The 18,311-nt window shown below is 47.9% G+C and overlaps 1 protein-coding gene across 1 annotated transcript in view; it reads right to left on the bottom strand.

Annotated features, from left to right (window-relative positions):
* COL5A1 (collagen type V alpha 1 chain) overlaps window positions 1-18,081 on the bottom strand; it is a 151,373-nt gene extending 133,292 nt beyond the window's left edge. Inside the window, exon 1 of the mRNA XM_084272484.1 lies at window positions 17,659-18,081. Within this exon, the coding sequence (XP_084128610.1) occupies window positions 17,659-17,758 (100 nt within the window). The 5' untranslated portion in view covers window positions 17,759-18,081. The remainder of the gene's footprint in view (window positions 1-17,658) is intronic.
* Window positions 18,082-18,311: the final 230 nt, after the last annotated feature.

The following is an 18,311-nucleotide window of genomic DNA, read 5'->3' as shown; positions in this document are numbered from 1 at the left end:
CTTAAACCCAAGCACATGGGTTTGGGGGAATGAGCAGTACAAACAATAAAGGCAGCAAACACGCAGGGACTTGGCGTCAAGAGTGACCATTCAGCCAGACTCCAGCTATTTCAGAGCTCTACCAGAGGTCAGACACAACAGCAAATAGGAAACAAAGTCTTGGTGCTGCTTGAGGGAAAGATCAAAGAGGAGGAAAACTCACTGGCTGCCAGCAGCAGTGAAATGAAGTTTTAATCCCAACTGCAGACTCTTCCTCATGGTTCAAACTAAAACCAGAAAATAGATTAAAGATGCTGAAAGATTCGTTTCACTGCTGGGCCACTCTCCTGATGCTCCCCAACTTAAAATGGTGCCAAATTTTTAAAGGAATTCAGAATTTTATCAAGGAACAAATGCTTCTCAAACTGTTCAGAGTTTCCAGGGCACAAATCGGGCAACTGCACAGATATACACCCCATTTAGAGACAGGGAAGTGCAGCAGAAGAATAACACCCCATATACTGGCCACTAAAACCTGGGCTTTTTGGGTTTGTGTTTGTTTCTTGCAGATAACTGGCTTCTCTAAAGGGAAACAACTGAAGTCCAGCTTTGCACATGAAGCTTAGCAGAGCTGAGCTGCAGAAGCTCAGGACAGCCACGTGCTCCCCACAACTCTCCCAGGCTCTATTTCCACTGAGGAACAGTGTATTACTCTGCTTTCAAAGAAAAATAAATCACAGTACATTCACTGGGAATTTACTTCAGCAATAAGGCTGGGGGAATCTGTCCCTAAGAGATCAGTAATCAAACAATTTGTATAAGGGAACACAGCACAACAAGCATTCATTTACATGATGTCAAGAAATGCAATCACAGCGTATAGAGGCAGCCAAACAAGATCTAACACAGCAACCCCAAGGGTGAGAGAACTCCCACACCTAAAGCTGTGCAGCCCCTGAAAGCCGTTTGGCTTCCAGTGATTGATGCAGCACAGCTAGGCTGAATGCAGATCAGTATTGATATGTACTCTACTTGCATCTCAACTGCGAGCAGAGCCCACATCACTCCCACCCTTCCAAAGGATGCAAGGATGCAGCAGGTAAAACACCCAGATGAGTAAAAGGCAGCACAGAAATCAATAGCCTGACATATTAACTACTTTTTAGAGTGTTCTCTGTAGCACAAGGCATTTACCTTGACATTACCCCCTTTATTTGTTTTAAAGGCTCACAACACCTCTTGTTAAACTTATTTTCTTCCTTTATCATAAGCAGGATAATACAGGTGGCCTTGAGCAAGGTCACAGGAGTCAGATGAAGAGACAGTTCATCTGCAGCTCCAAACATTAGACCAGACTGACTTTACCAGCCAATAAACTTCCCTTTAATTACTTATGTTAGCCATTAAATGCTCATTAAGCATGTGCTTTATAAGCCTTACACTGGATTTTTTTTTCTGCCACTACTATTGAGTCCCAAATGCATTGTAACCTTCCCCCAAAGCACACACATGAGAACCTGCCTCAACACCCAAGCCACGTAGCAGATCCTCCATAACTTGTCAGTCACCCTCTGAGGATGACCATCAACATGCCCTATTGCCCTCAGACAGTTTTTAACAAGACCTCAGGATCTTTTGAACAGACATCTGCTTGCATATGCTGTCTACAAGAAGCAGCTGTTGGCCACCTCCATTTGCTCACAGCCCAAACCTCCTGAGCAAATCCAATGCAGCCCTGGGTGGGGAGAGTATCTGTTTGCTGCTTTCCATTTCGTAAATTATCAAGGACCACACCTGCTCTGCAGAGCAAATCACACCAGAAAGCACTTCTCACCCCTGCAATGCTCACCCTTTCTTCCCAACTCCATCGTTATCCCCTGGGTGAGCCTGTCCCATTCCAGCAGAGTTGCAAGTGCAGCCAGAATATCTGTCCCTACAGTTAAACTACTTTTGTCTCCTTTATTCCTCTTCACATTTCCACAGAGAGCACTGGGAAGAGAAATTCTTTCAGGGCTTTGATCTGCCCAGCAGCAAGCTTCTCTGTGGCAAACTCACTTTTGGCTTCCTTCTCATGGAGAATTCTCACAGCATCTCAAAGGGGCTTTTTTGACTTGAGAAAGCACCTTGGTTAAGCAGCTTAGACACCGATCCTCTCTGCCAAGCACACCTTTGCACTCAGAAACAAGTAAAAGTATCATCCGGGCAAAGGCACCATAATGAGAGTGTCCTTCACAAAGCAAAGAGCTGCACAAGGATGCTCCAAAAGGACAGCTGACTCCCAGAGATGCATCTGGAAATACTGCCAGTCGACATCACAGCCATTGTGGGGAGCAAAGAGCAGCACAATCGGCTGAAAAGTTGAAGGCAGAGGAGGAAGAGGGAGTATCTGGGACAGGGGATGAAACTGGCTCTCCAGAGACATTCTGAAAGAGCCAGCTCACAGGATGAGCAGTGGTACAATGATTGGGTACAATAAAGGTAGGCAAGGGAGTGAGGGATGTTGCTCCAGCCTGGTCACTGCAAGCAGAGGAGGAAATGTTTTCCCAGGTAAATCTGTGCCTGTGTGAAGGCCAGAGCTTTGATCAGCAGCAGAAGAGGGATTCTGATTAATGAGACACTGATGAGGTAGGAAAACAGCTTAGCTGTAACATGACCAGGATACCACTGAGCAGATTCTCATGTAGTGTAACTCAGCATCACCCCAGTGAGAGCCTAACAGTGCTGGGAATCTTATTGTAGGGAGAGATCCCTCTCATACTGGAAAACCAGTCTCAGCATGTGACAGTCAGCACACACGAAATTACCAGGTCCTTTGTTTGGACAGGATCCTCAAAAAGCAGCCAGTCAGGGTTAATGAAGATGCCACTGCATAAGAATACTTCAAATTCAATGACAACAGCATTAAAACACCCGTGGAGGAAAGAATGGGAGAGTCACACAAATAGCTGCCAGCATCAGGCAAAAGCAGATGGAAGGATAGCCTGAACTCAGAGCGCACAGTCCCATCCCAGGGGAGCCTTCCAACACACGAGTAGGAAATATTTGGGAATGTCTGGAGTCTTCTAATTAAAGTTCCTTCCAATTTAATCCAAAGAGAGAGGACTCATGTGAGCCAGCACAGCTGGGTGTGTGCAGGTAGAAAGGGGAGCTGAAAAACTTTTCCAAAACTTACTGCAGTTAAAAGAAGGGTCAAGGGGAAACAAAAATACAAGCAGGATCAAGTCTAATTAAAGGAGCAAAACTAAATGACAGCTACAAAAAGGCAGGGGCTATTTTCATACAGAGCAAAGGGTCACTGGCACGTATTTGCAGAGCCCCAACACCCAGAAGGCAGGGAGAAAAGAGGTCCTTTGTGAGAGGGATGGGGAAGCATGGGAACGCAGGAGCCCTGGGGTAGCTCAGAGGCATTACTGTACTTAGCACAAAAGAGAGAAACAATAGAGGGCAAAAGGAGATGAGGCTGGTTATTTTTTTCGGGTATGGTAGGCAAGGGAGGGCTCACAAGTAGTGGTGGGAGAGATAACTGGGAAAAGTGGCCACTGAGGAAGGGTCCGAGGCACAGCACAGCGAGGGGAAGAGGGGGGGAACCCTGCATCGGGCACAGTTCAAATCCTCTGATCACCGTGATTTCCAAGGTAAATGGCAAGTCAATCTGCTGAACTAATTACTATGAGGCACCTTCTGAACAGAGGAGCAAAGTGTTATTAGGAGGAATTACCCAGCAGAGCCCTGACAAGGAGACGCTCTTAAGTGAAACAAAAGGCAGGAGGGAGAGGACAGGTTAAGATATACCCAGGGTTACCATTTCCAAGGCTCTGAGGAAGTCCCTCAGCTCTGCCCCTGCCCAGGAGCTGCATGAAATGCCAAGTAACTCCCTGGAGCTCTGCACAGCTCCCAGAGACAGGACAGCTCCAGAAGCAGAACAGCAGCGACCCAAACCTACATCTTCTGTTAGTTACTCCTTCAATTCTGACAGGACTGTCTTGATACTCACCCCTCAAACCCAGTTTGCAGAGTGCAACAGCCCAGAATCTTTGTTCAGAGCTGTTAAGCTGAAATTGAGTCCTTCCTTGCCTTCACTCGGGTACCCAAGCCCAGCATCTATACAGAATCACAGAGGCTTTAAGGGTGGAAAATACCTCCAAGGTCATCAAGTTCAACCACGTTGCCAACGTCTGACCACAGCAACTTCTCTACAACCCTACCCAACTTGGGTACTAGTACAACTCCTGTCCCAAAGAGCTTGAGAACTTTGCAAGGCATTGTGCTAATTAAACAAACAAGCAAACAGACAAGACAGCATCATCTTGCTGATAGATTAGAAGGGCAAAAGATCAAGGGTAGATAAAGAGCTCATGGGGGTGCAATGAGAGCCAGCACTGGGACACCAGTATGGCAATCACAAGCAGGACAATAGCAAGGCAAGCTGCCACCCTCATGCCATGCACAGCAGAAAAGAAACCCAAGACTAACTTCGCCTTTCACTCACCAAGCCCATTCTTCCCTACCAAAACCAAACCCAGCTTTGCCCATGAAACAAAGACAAGACCAGCCAGGTCACCCTGCTGCAAACCCCAATCTTTACATTGCTTAGTCTCATGGCTTAGTGACAGCGTCCCAGCTCCTTGCAGGCTGTTCCTGCTGTGGGGTGTGCAGCTTCACCCCACACTGGTGAAACGGAGACAAGAATCGCTCCGTCACTTCAGTTCAAGTCTGGTAGTAATTAGTTTCATTGAGTTTGACATTTGAAATAAATGAAGTAAGGAACATGCTTCCACCATCTGGAAAAGTGCATGCTGACACTTCCAATCATTTGTGCATCCACTCGTGAATGTCTGCAAGTAATGTTTGGTATTTTTACATATGGAGAAGGTGAACGACACAGAGGGCACCAATCCATGCAGACAAGTACAGCAGCCCAGCACCACTCATCATATAGATGAGCAAAAGGCACATTAGGGACTAGAAACAGCCAAACAAGGTAAGAAAATATTTGGGCAACTGAGACAAGTCAAATGCCAAGATGAGTTATCAGAAAGCTTTAGGAGGACATTTGTACATGAAACACACTTGATATTCTCTCCATCACTAACATAAGCAAAATACAATGTTGCATTTAGGGGTATGCACAAGGGCTTAAAAGTAAACTGTGTACATTTCATATGCCCCCTCATTTATTACTCAAAGGGAGTACAGACTTTTCTTATCTACAGGAAAACAAGTCTTGTCCTTACAAAAGTGCAAAGAGGTCACTTACAGTATATTCCTCTTCCCTTCATTAACATGCTGAGATATCTTTTCCAGCATAAGGGGAAAGGAAGAGATATTCCCTTTGGCATTAAGACTGATGTTCTAGAAAATATAACATCAGACTCAAACTCATGAGAGTGTGGAAAGGACTTTGCACTCCTTCAGTGCCATCCTGGCTCCTCCTGCCCATTACTGTCAAAAAATCCTCATGATGTGCACATGAAGAAGCTCCAGGGCCATCACTACATGTGTAGGTAATGGAATAAAATTATTTCATAGTGAAACCAGGACACTATGGTTCAAGTCCAACAAGGTGCCAATTCAAAGCAGCCATAAACATAGTTTAAGCTTTGCACAAGACAGGAGTTTAACCCTAACCAGGACTACCCAGCCTATATGAAAAGGCTCCAGCACATACTTTCAGTCCTCCTTGCTCCATCTGCAAACACCTAAACTCATCACTCAGGACTAAGGCAGAGTGTTTCTGTTCTTCACATCCAAACCTTGGCAGAGCATTAGTTCCTCCAGGGGCAACTGCCTCTTCTCCAAGAGGCACTGACATCTCACCAAGCAGGTGCCACCCCCAATCCATCCCTTCCTCTGCTCACTCTGGGAAGCTCCATACCAAGACACTTCAGAGCATGGAAAGGCAAAGCAGCTCTCAGCACTGCAAGATGCTCTCAGACCGGGAAGCCTCAGCCGTGCCAAGCATGCCGCTTCCTTCCAAAGCACTGAGCCGTTGCTCAGCAGGTTTCCAGGGGCTCAGATGAGGACTGTGACTTGCCTAGAGCAGGTTATTGCACCTCCCAAGTTCTCCAGGGATTGTTTCTCACTAGGCTTTACTTCCTAAAAGAATTTTCCACATGCCTTATTTAATCCTGCGTCGACTGACATTACACAGGCGTGACATACCTGCCTGTATTAACTCTGCTATCATTCACTGCTCGCCAAAATGGAAAGAAAAGTGTTGGAGAAATTCTCTCCTCCTAAATACAATCCTTGGGGTGCATCTATAGCTTTCAGTCCTCAGCACAGGAGAACCCCTGAGTCTCACAGAAGCTCCCCCTCTATTTTCAGCCTTTCCAATGGCTAAAACTTCCTATAAAATAATCTCAACATTGGGCATTTTGCTACTAGCAGAAAAATAATCCGCTTGAACCCACATGTCACAACAGGAGCAGGTATACAGAGCCCCAAATCCCACCTGGGTTCCTTAGAGGCCTCATGAATTAAAGCAAAGATGTGGCAGATACCACTCCCCCCAAAGCAGATGTTTCAGCTTCATCCATAAAAAGCTCAGTCCCAGGTCCCAAACTGGCCAGCTCTGCTCTGGCAGCACAGACCCAGCTTCTTCCAGGCTTGCAGGAAACGAGGCTGCTGTCATTTGGCATCAGCATCCCCAGGGCAAGAAGGGCCCCAGCTTGTCTGGCCAAGGCTTTGGAGAAGGGAGCTGCAGGGAGGGAAGCACACTGCCTTACTCCACTGCTCTGAATGTGCGGAACATCTTTAACTGATGTTCTGACTCTGAAAGCTTCAGAGCATCTCCAAGTTTATTGCTGTGAATTTTTAAGTACATTCAAATGAGGAACCCAAAGTTCTTCACAGATAATTCCACACCCAAAACACTCTCCAGTTTTGGTTCATATTTCATAGGAAAAAATCTTAATCAGCTTGGTGTTATCCAAACCTATTCCTATTCCCCATTGCCACGAGAAGTTACATTGCATTTTCCATGCTCCATAAACTGCTGAAAACAATGCAAGCCTGTGGCAAGGAAAGCAGCAAGGCAAAAGCAGTGCTAGAGGAGAGAAGGGGGGGGGGGGTGTTTCTGACTTCAGCTTGATGATGCTCTGCTACTTCACTGCCTAAATTCCCAAGGGTCAATGAAAGTCAGGTCCCAGCCCTGCCATCCACCCTCAGATCCCTGTGGACACACTCCTGCAGCAGTGCAGTGCTGCAAGAGCCAGGCACACAGCCAAGAAGCCAAAAGAAAAAAGATAATCCCATTTCTGCCCAGGCATGGGGCAGCAGAGGTCAAACCAAAAATCCTGGCAAATGTACAGGGCCTCATGCACAGGAATCCCCTAAGCAGGGACCACAGTGGTGTTTGGAGCCTGGGTACAGAGCCCCACATCCCGCATCCTTGGGCGCTGCTCTCTGCCAAAGGCTGCACAGCTCCTCGGCTCTGCTCTCCCCATTTAAGGAGTAAAGGGCTGATCCTGTCCAGCACTGAGCTCTGCTCACAGGGAGCATCACAGCCAGACCCTGCTGCAGGAATGTGGCTGTGGTTGGGAAAGAAATAGATGGAGAGACATGGCAGAGGACTTCACCCTCCATGCAGGCTCTGGAGGAAAGGTTCAGCATGCCTGCCACACTGTCTATACATAGTCCTGTAAGACAATAGCCTCCAGCACATAAAGGCTTCACTGCTTCCCGATATAGCTCTTTAATTAAGAGCACTGGGAAAAACTGATGTTTCTAGAGCAGATATGGCCCTTATTGTTTTTTCTGGTCTGCATCCTGCAGGGAATCAGGGCTGAAGGGTTTTTTTCTTTTTAAAAAAAAAGAAGCCGAAGCCTGTTACACACTCTGGAGTCTTATTGCTCCTCCCAGTCCCAGCTCCCGAGGTCAGCAGGGAAAGCATCCAGCAGTTGCAGAAAGACAGATTGTTTTAATTTAAACATTTGAGAGAGGCAGAGTGAGGGACTTTCTCCCAAAGCGTCCAAGACGTGATAATATGCTTCTCCCCATCCCCACGAGCTCTTGCAGGAGAACATTCCTAGCAGTTTTCCTATATGAGCACTTGCCAGCGTATGCCAGAGGCAGCGACCAGGATGGAAGGCGCTTCCTCCTCCCATCCTCGCCTTGCTTTTGTAGCACAGAAAAGATGAGGGGATTCTTAGTGACCTGCACTCCCTGTTACAAAAAGCAGAATACCCAACGGGATCAAGAGAAAAACATCAGCCTCATAGAGAGCAGCATCTGCAGCTCCAGGCGAGCAGTCCTTATCCTTCAAGGAATCGACAGCTTTGCAAGATGAGACACTGAGCAGCCTGTGGTCAGAGAACAGATGCTGTAGCTCAGGGGGGATGGACAGACTCACAGCTCCAGGGGAAACCCTCTTAGGGGCATGTCCAGCATGGCTCCTGCCCTGCGTGGTGGCTCCCACCACGTCATGCACCAGCTCTGCTGCTTCCACACACACCTCATGCTGCCTGAAGCTCTGTCCTGCCTGACTGCAGACAAACACCCACCACCCACCTCAACTTGAACCCCCGTGCAATACCAACACAAGGGCTCCAGACCCAATGCTTCACTGCACAAACCAGGCACGGTCCTCCCATGAACGTGAGCTACAAGCCATTGACTTCTGCCTTATTACACCCCATGCCCAGGGGAGCATCAGCTATTGCATCACTAGCAAAACAGACCCAGTTCCCAGTCATCTGGTATCAAATGGGAAGTGGGAAATTTTGGCCACCTCAGATCAAAGCTATACTGCTAAATTAATTTGAAAGTTGTTTATGGAAATGATCTTACAATCAGCAGACAAGAGGAACAGCTGCCATCACTTTCTACTGAAGGTGTATTTTGGTGGAGGAGGTTCAATCAAGAGTCTAAAATTTTAGTTATTTTTTAAGGAATATCTGCTTTACACCAGCAGAATGATTTCAGAACAGAAAAATCCAATGGCTAGAAATCAGAACTAGAAATATTTCTATGTACTGTCTCTCAGGATTCAAATTCTGCCAAAATACCAAAGGAGGACTAGACAACGTGCAGGGGTGTCTACCACAGCACACAGTCTCAAATGCACCATGGATCTTTCCTTTCCAGGACAGTGAAAAGCAATTAGCCAAAATGCTGATTACACATACACACACCCCCTCTCCAAGGAGGGTGCTTAAGCCATTTGAAAAAGGAAACCCACAGGTACAGAACCCATGACTTAAAGAAACTCTACCCCATTAAAAAGAGCATTAACAACTTCTGAACTGGCTTCTGTTTTCTGGTCTCCTGGCCACCACCACTGTTTTATTGAAATTGCCCCAGCAGTATCAATTAAAGGGAAATTCTGGCCAACTCCCCATCCTATCCCACCCACTTGGCATCAACCCAGCCAAAGCTCACTGCTCCCCCTTCCACACATGCAACCCACGAGCCGCGGTTCTATTTCCAGTGCTCTGCCCGTGTGGTTAACCAGCTGCCTGGGGCTTGTTGAATGAAGCTTTCGGGCAGGAAATTGAAAAAGCTTAATTTACAACTGGGCATTTAGTAAGGCCAGAGCAGGGGATGGACTCATGCTTACCTCCTCCAGGCACCCTACAGATTCACACATACCACCATCCTGCTCTGCTGCTGCAGCTCTGGTCCCTGTGCTGGTGCAGGAACCCAGCTGGCACCACTGCACAAGGAGCACACCTTTCCTCACCTGCCTTTCAAGGGATAATCCTGTCCCATGGCAGCACCTTTGCAATGCTAACCTGTGCTTTAAGCGATGGAGGTTGAGTACGTGGAGCCTCCACATTGCTTTGAAGGAAGCTTTTTCTTCTGGCTACCACTGGATGCGTAACTCCAACCCTACAAACTCTGGCTGCTCTGAAGAACAGCAGCCACAAGCCCAAAGCTTTCAAGAACACAACCCTGACTTTCTGCACACAGCCTACATCAGCAGCTGTGTTCAGAGCTCCCCAGCAGCTCCAACTGACAGACCCGAGCTCCAACCCCTTGCTAACTTTTAGGTGCTTAAATACTTAGGCAGATCTCAGCTGAGATGCTCTTGCAGCCCCCTGGAAGTACAGTGAAACAGAGCTGCCTGGCACCTGGCTTGGAAGCTCCTTTTTTTTCCATTTCTTCTGAGTGGAATGACACTTGTATTCACAGTGACTCATCTCCTTGACCTTTCTATTCACTTTGAATGGTGCAAGCTGGAAATAAGGGCATACAAACAATGCGTTCATTATTCAGCTGGTGAACTGCAGCCCTCAGACCGAATCTCTGCCCTGCCACAGACAAGAGCACACAGAGCAGATATCTCATTCCAGCAGATCGAGGATGAGCCCCCTCAAAGGCCACACAAATCCACTGCAGAGCTCATATTTGAGGGGTGCAAGTCAACAAGCTGCACCAAAAAACCCACTGTGTAAAATGCTGCCGGAGCACAAGAGATCCTGGGAAACTGGCAGTGTCATCTCCAGGAATTCAGCTGCAAGGAATTCTTACTTAAGTATTGTCTTGGAAACAAAAAAAGGGGGTGGAGGGAGGAACAGCAGAGGAAAAGAGGCCAGCGAGGCTCTCAGTGAGGATACGTGAGCTCAGCCAAAGCACAGCTCTTTCCTGTATAGCCACGCTCAAAAAATAGAAACTCCAGCTGACATGCAAATGAAATTCTAAATCTGGCCACTAAAGCTGCCTAACAGTCCCTTCACGCAGGGACTCCAGCATGAAACTCCTGCTAAAGCCACATCTCAATGCCAGGTTTCCTGCAGGGAGGCTGGGACTATACTAAGGGCTGGGAGAAACCCTGCAGCAGATAGGAACAGGTATGGATGGAGCTCAACCCCCCCACTCAGTCCCCAAACTCCCTTTTTTCCTCCCCTCTCTAGTTTGTTATACAACCTTGATGGAAAGCTCCAGCACTGTAAATACATCAATACCACTTTCCTTGCTTCAAAATGACATCTCAACATTGTGAAATCTTCCAGGTGACACTAAGAAACCTGTTGGCTTCTGGAGATAAAACGAGCCCAAGCTCAGAGCAACCAACATCAAAAATGCCCTTTGTGGAGCTCCTTCACTTATTTCAGTTCTAAGGGTTTTCCAGACATGTCCACAGAGAAACCACAGCATCACTAAGTTAACTCAGTGCTAGGCTTCATTTCAAGAGCCTTGAGACTTGCCAACAGTAACCTGGTGGCTAATTATACCGTATTGCCAACCTAAGTTTTTCCCATATAACATTAGAATTTAACACTTTTTTCCATTCTTTCATGTCTCAACTCTTTTTTTTCCAGTTTTGCTTGTTCTGCACATACTGGTTTGTGTGTCACATAACAGTTCATTTTATTTTTAAGAAAAACAGCCAGCTTGCAAGCTCAGTACCTCTCACACAAGCTCTGAGCTGGTAAGAATAAAAGCTTTGATAGAAGAGAAGATGGTCACAGGAACCTCTCAAACAAGCCAGAACAGCAAAGGAGAGGGAATGTGCTGCCTAGTTTAGCAGCTGAAGGTTTAAGTAACAGGCAACACCAGGAGACTGGAAAAAAATTTAAGGGTCTAAAGGTTACATTCTGCTTGCCTTGGTCAGAGATTTGCACCCACAGCCAGGCAGTGAAGCTGCTAGCTCTGGACACTGCCATGCTCTGCTGATGCGCAGCCAAAAGTGAGAGCCAAACTCTGGCAATGAAACTGTTCCCTAACAGAGGCATGAGGTTCTCTGCCTTTTCCAGAAGACAGTGTCCACCTGGAAGTGTTGCACTTCCAAAAAATAATAAATAAAATCACTCAAAAATCCCCAGAGAAAGCCACCACCCCATCAGCAGTGATTGAAAACCCACCAACATCTTCAGGCTGCTATTCCCAACAGCTCTCTATGACAGCCACACTCCAAGAGGGGCCATAACCAGAGAGAAATAAACAACCCCAAGAGCCAGAAAAAGGCACCAAGTAGTCCTGATCCAGAAGAGCATCCCCAAGCACAGAGCAGCCTCCACATCTCAGCAGGACTGGAGCTTGGAGGGAAGCACAGGAGAAGCGGTGCCTTGGGTTGCATCAGCATTCCTATGCGGCTTTCCCACCACATCAGCAGATCCAAGGGGGAGTCCCCTTTGTGGGGACAGTGTCTCCAGGACCAGGTCCTGCTGCTTACATTCAAGCTAGATGAGGGCACTCCTTTCTAAAAAGAAGGACCTGCACAGACAGTGCCTGGAAACCAGCAGAGATTATCAAGCAGAACTGCAGAAGCAGCGTTAACTCCTGTGTGCAGATGCCTTTGTGGTGACATGGACTGCTACTGTGGGACATCCTGCAGATCTTAAGTTTGACCTAATTCCACTAGATGACTGTTTCAGGCCTCAGCATTCCCAAAATATCCTCAGCAGCATTAGTATGGGAGACCTTCAGCAGAGTCCAGGCTTTCCTAAATACGTGGTGAGTAAAGTCTACCCTAGATAAGAGCACAAAATAGAACAAAGAAGTCTTTTTCCACATGAGAAACATCTGAGAAGGGGTATGTTTTGGGGTTCATTCCTGGTTTACTTCCCAGACATTTTTCTCATTTTAAGCAGCAGATTCCATTTACCAAATTTTAGGCATTTAAAAGCTATAATCATGTTAACAATGCAACCCAAACAGTGTTTTAGACCTTTCTCTGCAGAATAACTCATTTTATAGAACAATAGCTGCACCCTGAGGATCAGGCTCCTGCTAAACCAACCAGGCAGGAACATACATGGGTGAGGATGTACCTAAGGGACAAAGTGCCAAATTTATACTCTTAACACAGCAGGGATTTCCCCTGTCTTAGGGGCTGCTACACACTAAAGTCAATTCACCAACAGCAGAACACGAGCTCCAAACACCTTTCCCACATCACACTGGACCTGGGCACCTCTACCCCAAACCATGGTGTTGGCAGGTTGGTTACTAATGTCCCATGCTGGTGCCAAGCACCTGGACAGAGAGGCTCCTAACTCAACCTTTAGAAGCCCTTTAAGGCCAAACAGCCCCTGCCTGCACCACTTTCTTGAACAAGTCCTAGACCCATCTCTGCACCTGCAATGTTCCCTGCCATCCAACAACCCAGGAAGGGGGTCTCAGCTCCCAGCTCTTCCCAGGTCCTGCCATTCTCCAGACGTATCTGCAGGCAACCACACATGCACATAGATAGTAAAACCATCAGTTTCCACGGTCATACCTCATTTGAACACTTTTTTCACATACACAGTCTCCTTGGGGCCAGCTGGCCTGTCCCCCCTTCCCTTCATCACCCCTTCAGGTTCACTGGGCCACGAAGCCCCTAATCCTCAATCTGCTTGTGTGGAAGCATTCCCAGCAGTATTTGCTCTGTGCAGTTTTCCCTAGTGTAGGTTTCCATGTTTACACAGAGCAACTGGCCATCCATCCATCCATCCTCCATCTGCTTCAGAAGGGCAGCTCTGCAATGCGGCCCCAGCAGCCGGACAGCGCAGGGAGAGGGAGGGAGCAGGTCAGTCAGGGCAAGGAAGAGTGATTGTTAAAAGGATTAATTGCCAATTTGTGTTACCTCTAGAGAAGAAAAAAAAAAAAGACTTCAGACTGAAGAGCAGTTTCCTGGAAGGCAGTCCCATGGAATTATTTCAAGTCCAGAAAAACCCCAAGCTTAGATTACCTAAAACACATATAAAAACAGTGCTTCACAAATGCCTCTGCATTAGTGGCATATGCCACAGCAGTGCCATCTGCTTATCTGCACCTGCTGCCACACTTCATCTCATCTTAAAGATTATACACCTGTAATTCAAAGCAGTTGTGAGAACACCTACTCTAAGCCCAAGCCCTGAACCCAGGCTGGAGGACAGAAGGGGAGACAAGTCCCCAATGCACTGATGGACAGACAGGACCAGACCTCACCTTCAGTGTTAGAGGCAACTAGACACACACTACCAAGGCTGATGGGACATCTACATGTCACTAAGGGTCTGGGCCTCTGAGAGGTGACAAAGATTTTCACATTGAAGCTCTGTGAAAAAAAAAAAGGCTACTCCAAAACTAAAACTGATGCTGGTACCACATATACAAACTGCACTCAAATTAGCCACCAGCAAGTCATACCCAGTTAACGAGGCTCACCCCCTCACCTCCATCACTGGGAGATGGAGCCACACTACTGAGTCTCACCCCAAAGGTTTCCGAGATGTTAGCACAGCCCCTGTAACACCATGGTGTGACTGTGACTTACCAGTTAGATTTGTTCTGTGTTTCAAAAGGAATGAACCCCAAAAGCCCATCTCTTTCAGCAACAAGATGCAAGGGGCAGGGATAGTCCCGTTTAAGGATGCACATTCCCTTTACAGCCCTCCCTATCTATTCTGGGGCAGGCTAAGTCTGCAAGCAGACTAACACCAAGCCAGTTGTGGTTATTGAATTGCCCTTGCTCTTAAAAAGAGGTTTTCTATGTGAGCATCCAGCATCAGAGGCCGGTGGCAGCGACACCAGCAGGCAAGTCCATGCTGCTGTCACCTTCAGTGCACCAAAAAATCACCGACTCTTGAGTAGGTTCTGCCCTAAAGACCAGAAATTAGATTCCTCCAATTCCCAACAAACTATCACCCAGATAACACTGTGATGCTTTGTACTGAAGAAGAGTTCCCCTTTGCTGGCCAAGGCAACCGGCTTCTCAACTGCCAGCCTGTGACCAGCTCCTGCATCCAGCACGGCTACAGCACCATGGGCAGGCCAGGCAGGAGCAAGCCTTCAAAAGCCACCTTGAAGGGAACACTCAGCAAGGAGGGGTTCATTTTGTCTTGACCCCGGTTTACATGCAAGAATAATATATTACCTCAGCTGAATGCCTCAACTGCGTCCCCTGGATGGGGCATGTCCAACAGCTGGGTGCTTTTAAGTCACAAAGTCCTGTTCCAATCTGGCAATGCATTGACAGCATAATCCAGGTTTCACGCTGGAAATCAGATCTGCCCATCAATTCCAGACTTATACAGTCATATTTCTTCTTGTAAAACAATATCAACACTTTTGATTGGCAAAATATTAAACAAAACACTTCTAACTGGCTGGACAAAGATTATTTTTTTTAGCTCATTCTAGATGACTGGGGAAGAGCCAAGGAGAGAAGCAACAGATGGTAACAGGATACTTCAAAATTTCCAACATTTTTATTGCTTTTAAAGGGCATGCCATGTATTCTTATTACACTCTTCCTTGCCACTAAAGGAAACTGCTGCTTCCAAAAGTTTTCACCCAGAAACCTGATTCAATTTTATAGGGATTTGTAAAAGCAGAGACAGATTCCAACTTTGTCTGTGGGTTAGATCTGTGTGTGACATCATCTGGTAAAATATGGGAAAATCTGAGCTGGAAGGGCAGTGTTAGAGGCAGTTCAGTTCACAGTGCCTTTGACATCGTATTTCTCCCTCTGGAAACCCACTCTGCAAAGTTTCTTCCCCCTTTTCTTTGGGGCCACCTGATGGATCTGCTTCTGAAGATCACAGACAAGATACACTTCTCTCCATACAGAGAAGCTGATTAAAATGAAACTGAAACAATCTGAGCTGAAATAAAACTTGGAAAGTTTAAAAAGAACTGCGACAAGCATTAGTCAATGCCATCAGTGGTCCCAATCTGACTCCTCCCTCATCCAAATTATTTGATGTCCTATTAGTAGGTTCATTAGGAAAACTCAAAGCCTTTTGCTGCACAAGTCCTTACTGGGAGCAGCACCCCAGCCCTACAACAGCTCTCCAGCCACCCACCCACGCACCATAGAACTACCCCCAGCCAGCCCACTGCTTTCTCCAGCTGCAACCCACAGCTGGACCAAGAAAAACCATCGGAAAAGTTACTAGTTAACTTTAAAAGGAGCCAATTCTTCTGCTGAAGCTGCCCTAAGGCTATACACCGACAAAGCAAAGTGCCTAAGGATGCTCTAAAGCCATTTAAACACTGGCACAGGAAAAACTAAACCCATCACCTTTCCTTTGATACAGTTAAGACAGGTAAGAATTCAGTTTTCCCCTCATACAAAGCAGGAAAGTGTCCTGACAAGCTGGCTGCTCAGAAAAGGGACAGGAGACAAGTAGTATCACTCCAGCATTCTTCTAGTCAGAGAACTGCTCCACCAGCCCGACACGCCTGTGCAACACCAACTCCTGCAGCAGCTCCCACTGCCGCTAAACTTTTCCTGCCCTGATGCTCTAAAGGCATTTTATTCACCTTATTTTCCTTCTCCCTCAGCCTTTGCAAGCAAGCCATTAATGAAAGCATTCCTCGTACGCCCACCTTCTCTTCCCGGAGCTCGGTTTAAGAGCCTACAAATTACAATATCTGCAATCACTGCTGTACACACAGCCCCACATGCATTTGTCCTGGTAGCACACAAACCACCCTGCAAACATCCCTGTCCGGGCTTCCCAGGGAAAAAAATACCCAGAGCACATAAAAACCAAGGCTGGAAGCTGGATCCCAGACAGCTCAGCTCTTCGGGACACTCCTCACTGAGTTTCTCAAGTTTCCCCTGCAGAACTCCCATCTACTTTTAAACTTTTCAGATGGCAAACTCAGCCTCGCCAACAAACTGCTTCTCAGCCTTTCCCTTGAAACAGCAACATAAAAAGACCTCAGAACACCGGTGCCTCCATGTGTCTGCTACAAACTCAGAAAAGAAACCCCACTCTGGAAACACAAGAGGAAACTTTTCCAGCGGATGGATCCACAAGCCTCCATCTGTGCCCTGCTCGGGCATTTCCCAGCCCACCCGGGGAAGGCAGAAAATTGAAAGCAGAGCTCTCAAAACACACTCAGCAAACCCAAAGCTGATGAAATAAAGTGCTTAGTCCCACTCCCGCAAGACTGCAAAAAGAAAAAGGCATTCCAGGGTTTGGGGTGGGTTTTTCCTCGCCCCCCCCCGGGTTGCGTGTCTAGTGCTGTTGCACATCTGGTACTTCACAGAGCTTCCTCTCGCCACAACTCAACAGCCACAGTTTTAGGGAGAAACCCTGCAAATTGGGGATGGTGAGGCGGGGGTGGGGGGGGGAAGTGGGGGGGACGACAAACTGTGCCCTGGGGTCCCGGGCAGAAGGGGCTGCAGAGATTTTTGCGTCCAGAGATCCGCGCTTTGATGTGCGGAGGGGGAGAGCAGATTACTTCTGGACAACAAAGTTTCTTCTCAAGGAGGAGAAATGAGGTTTCAACTGGAGGTTTCCAGTTGACTAAATATATATTCACCTATATATACACACAGAGAGGACTAAGTATTTACATGCACACGCAGATACATATATAAAAAGACCTCGAAGCTCCAGAAACACTTTAACTTTTACTTCAGAGAAAAACAAGCCCAGCAACAGGCAGCTCTGCCCTAAGAAAGGCGAATAAAGTATTGTTTTAAGTTTTTCCCCTTTTACGGGCCCCCTGACAAATGGCATTCAGCTAAAGGAGGTTGGGTGGGTTTTTTTGTTGGGGTTTTTTCTCTTTCTTTCCTTTCTTCCCCCCCCCCGCTTCAGCTTCCCCGGAATGCACTAAGTAAGGAAAGACAAACTTTTTGCCCCGCACAAAAGCCACCTCGCCCTCCCCACCAGCCCGGTTCTTCCCCCCCCCCCCCCAACCCGGCCCCGCACACCGCTGACACCCGCCTCCCTCCCGAGGCAACCGGGACTCGCTGCCCCGGGGATGGGAAGGGGTGTGAGGCGGTGGGGGGGCTCGGGGGCCGCTTACCTGCCCGTCCGAGGGACAGGGCACCCAGCAACACCAGAGCAGCGGGTACCGACCAGCTCCGTATCCAACTGCGCCTTTTCCACCGCGTGTGCGTATCCATGGTCCACAAAAAACGAGGCACCAGCTCGGGACAACTCGGGGGGGTGGGGGGAACAAAAAAAAAAATATAATATATATACACACACAAGGGAAGAAAAGTCGCTCAGACCCCCCCCGCCAGCCCCCCCCGGGAGAGCAGCCGCTTTATAAAGCCATGGGGCGGACGGAGGGCTGCCGGGGGCTCCGCCGCGCTCACTCCCGGCCCCTGCGTGCTCCTGCAGCGAGAAACTTTTCTTTCTCTCCCCCCACCCCCCTTTTTCTCTTTTTTTTTCCCCTCTTCTTTTCTTTTTTTTTTTTTTTAAACTCAAGGCAAGACTTTGTCAATCTCGGAGCTGAACAGCAAATCAGGGCCGGGCGGTGCGGCCCCCCGGCCCGGCCCGGCCTCCCCATCCCCTCCCCGCCCCGCATCTCCTCCCCCACCCCCCCACCCCCCCTACCCCGCCCGCTCCCGGCCCGGCCCCGCGGCAAGTTTGAACGCTACGGGGCTGCAAGCGGCCGGGCTGTCCCGGCCCCCAAAATAGTTTTTCCTTCCCTTTCCCGACAGGAATTAGCAC

This window comes from Gallinula chloropus, assembly GCF_964237585.1.
Source record: "Gallinula chloropus genome assembly, chromosome: 18".
Taxonomy (NCBI): Eukaryota; Metazoa; Chordata; class Aves; order Gruiformes; family Rallidae; genus Gallinula; species Gallinula chloropus.
This window is presented reverse-complemented; position numbering and strand designations above follow the sequence as displayed.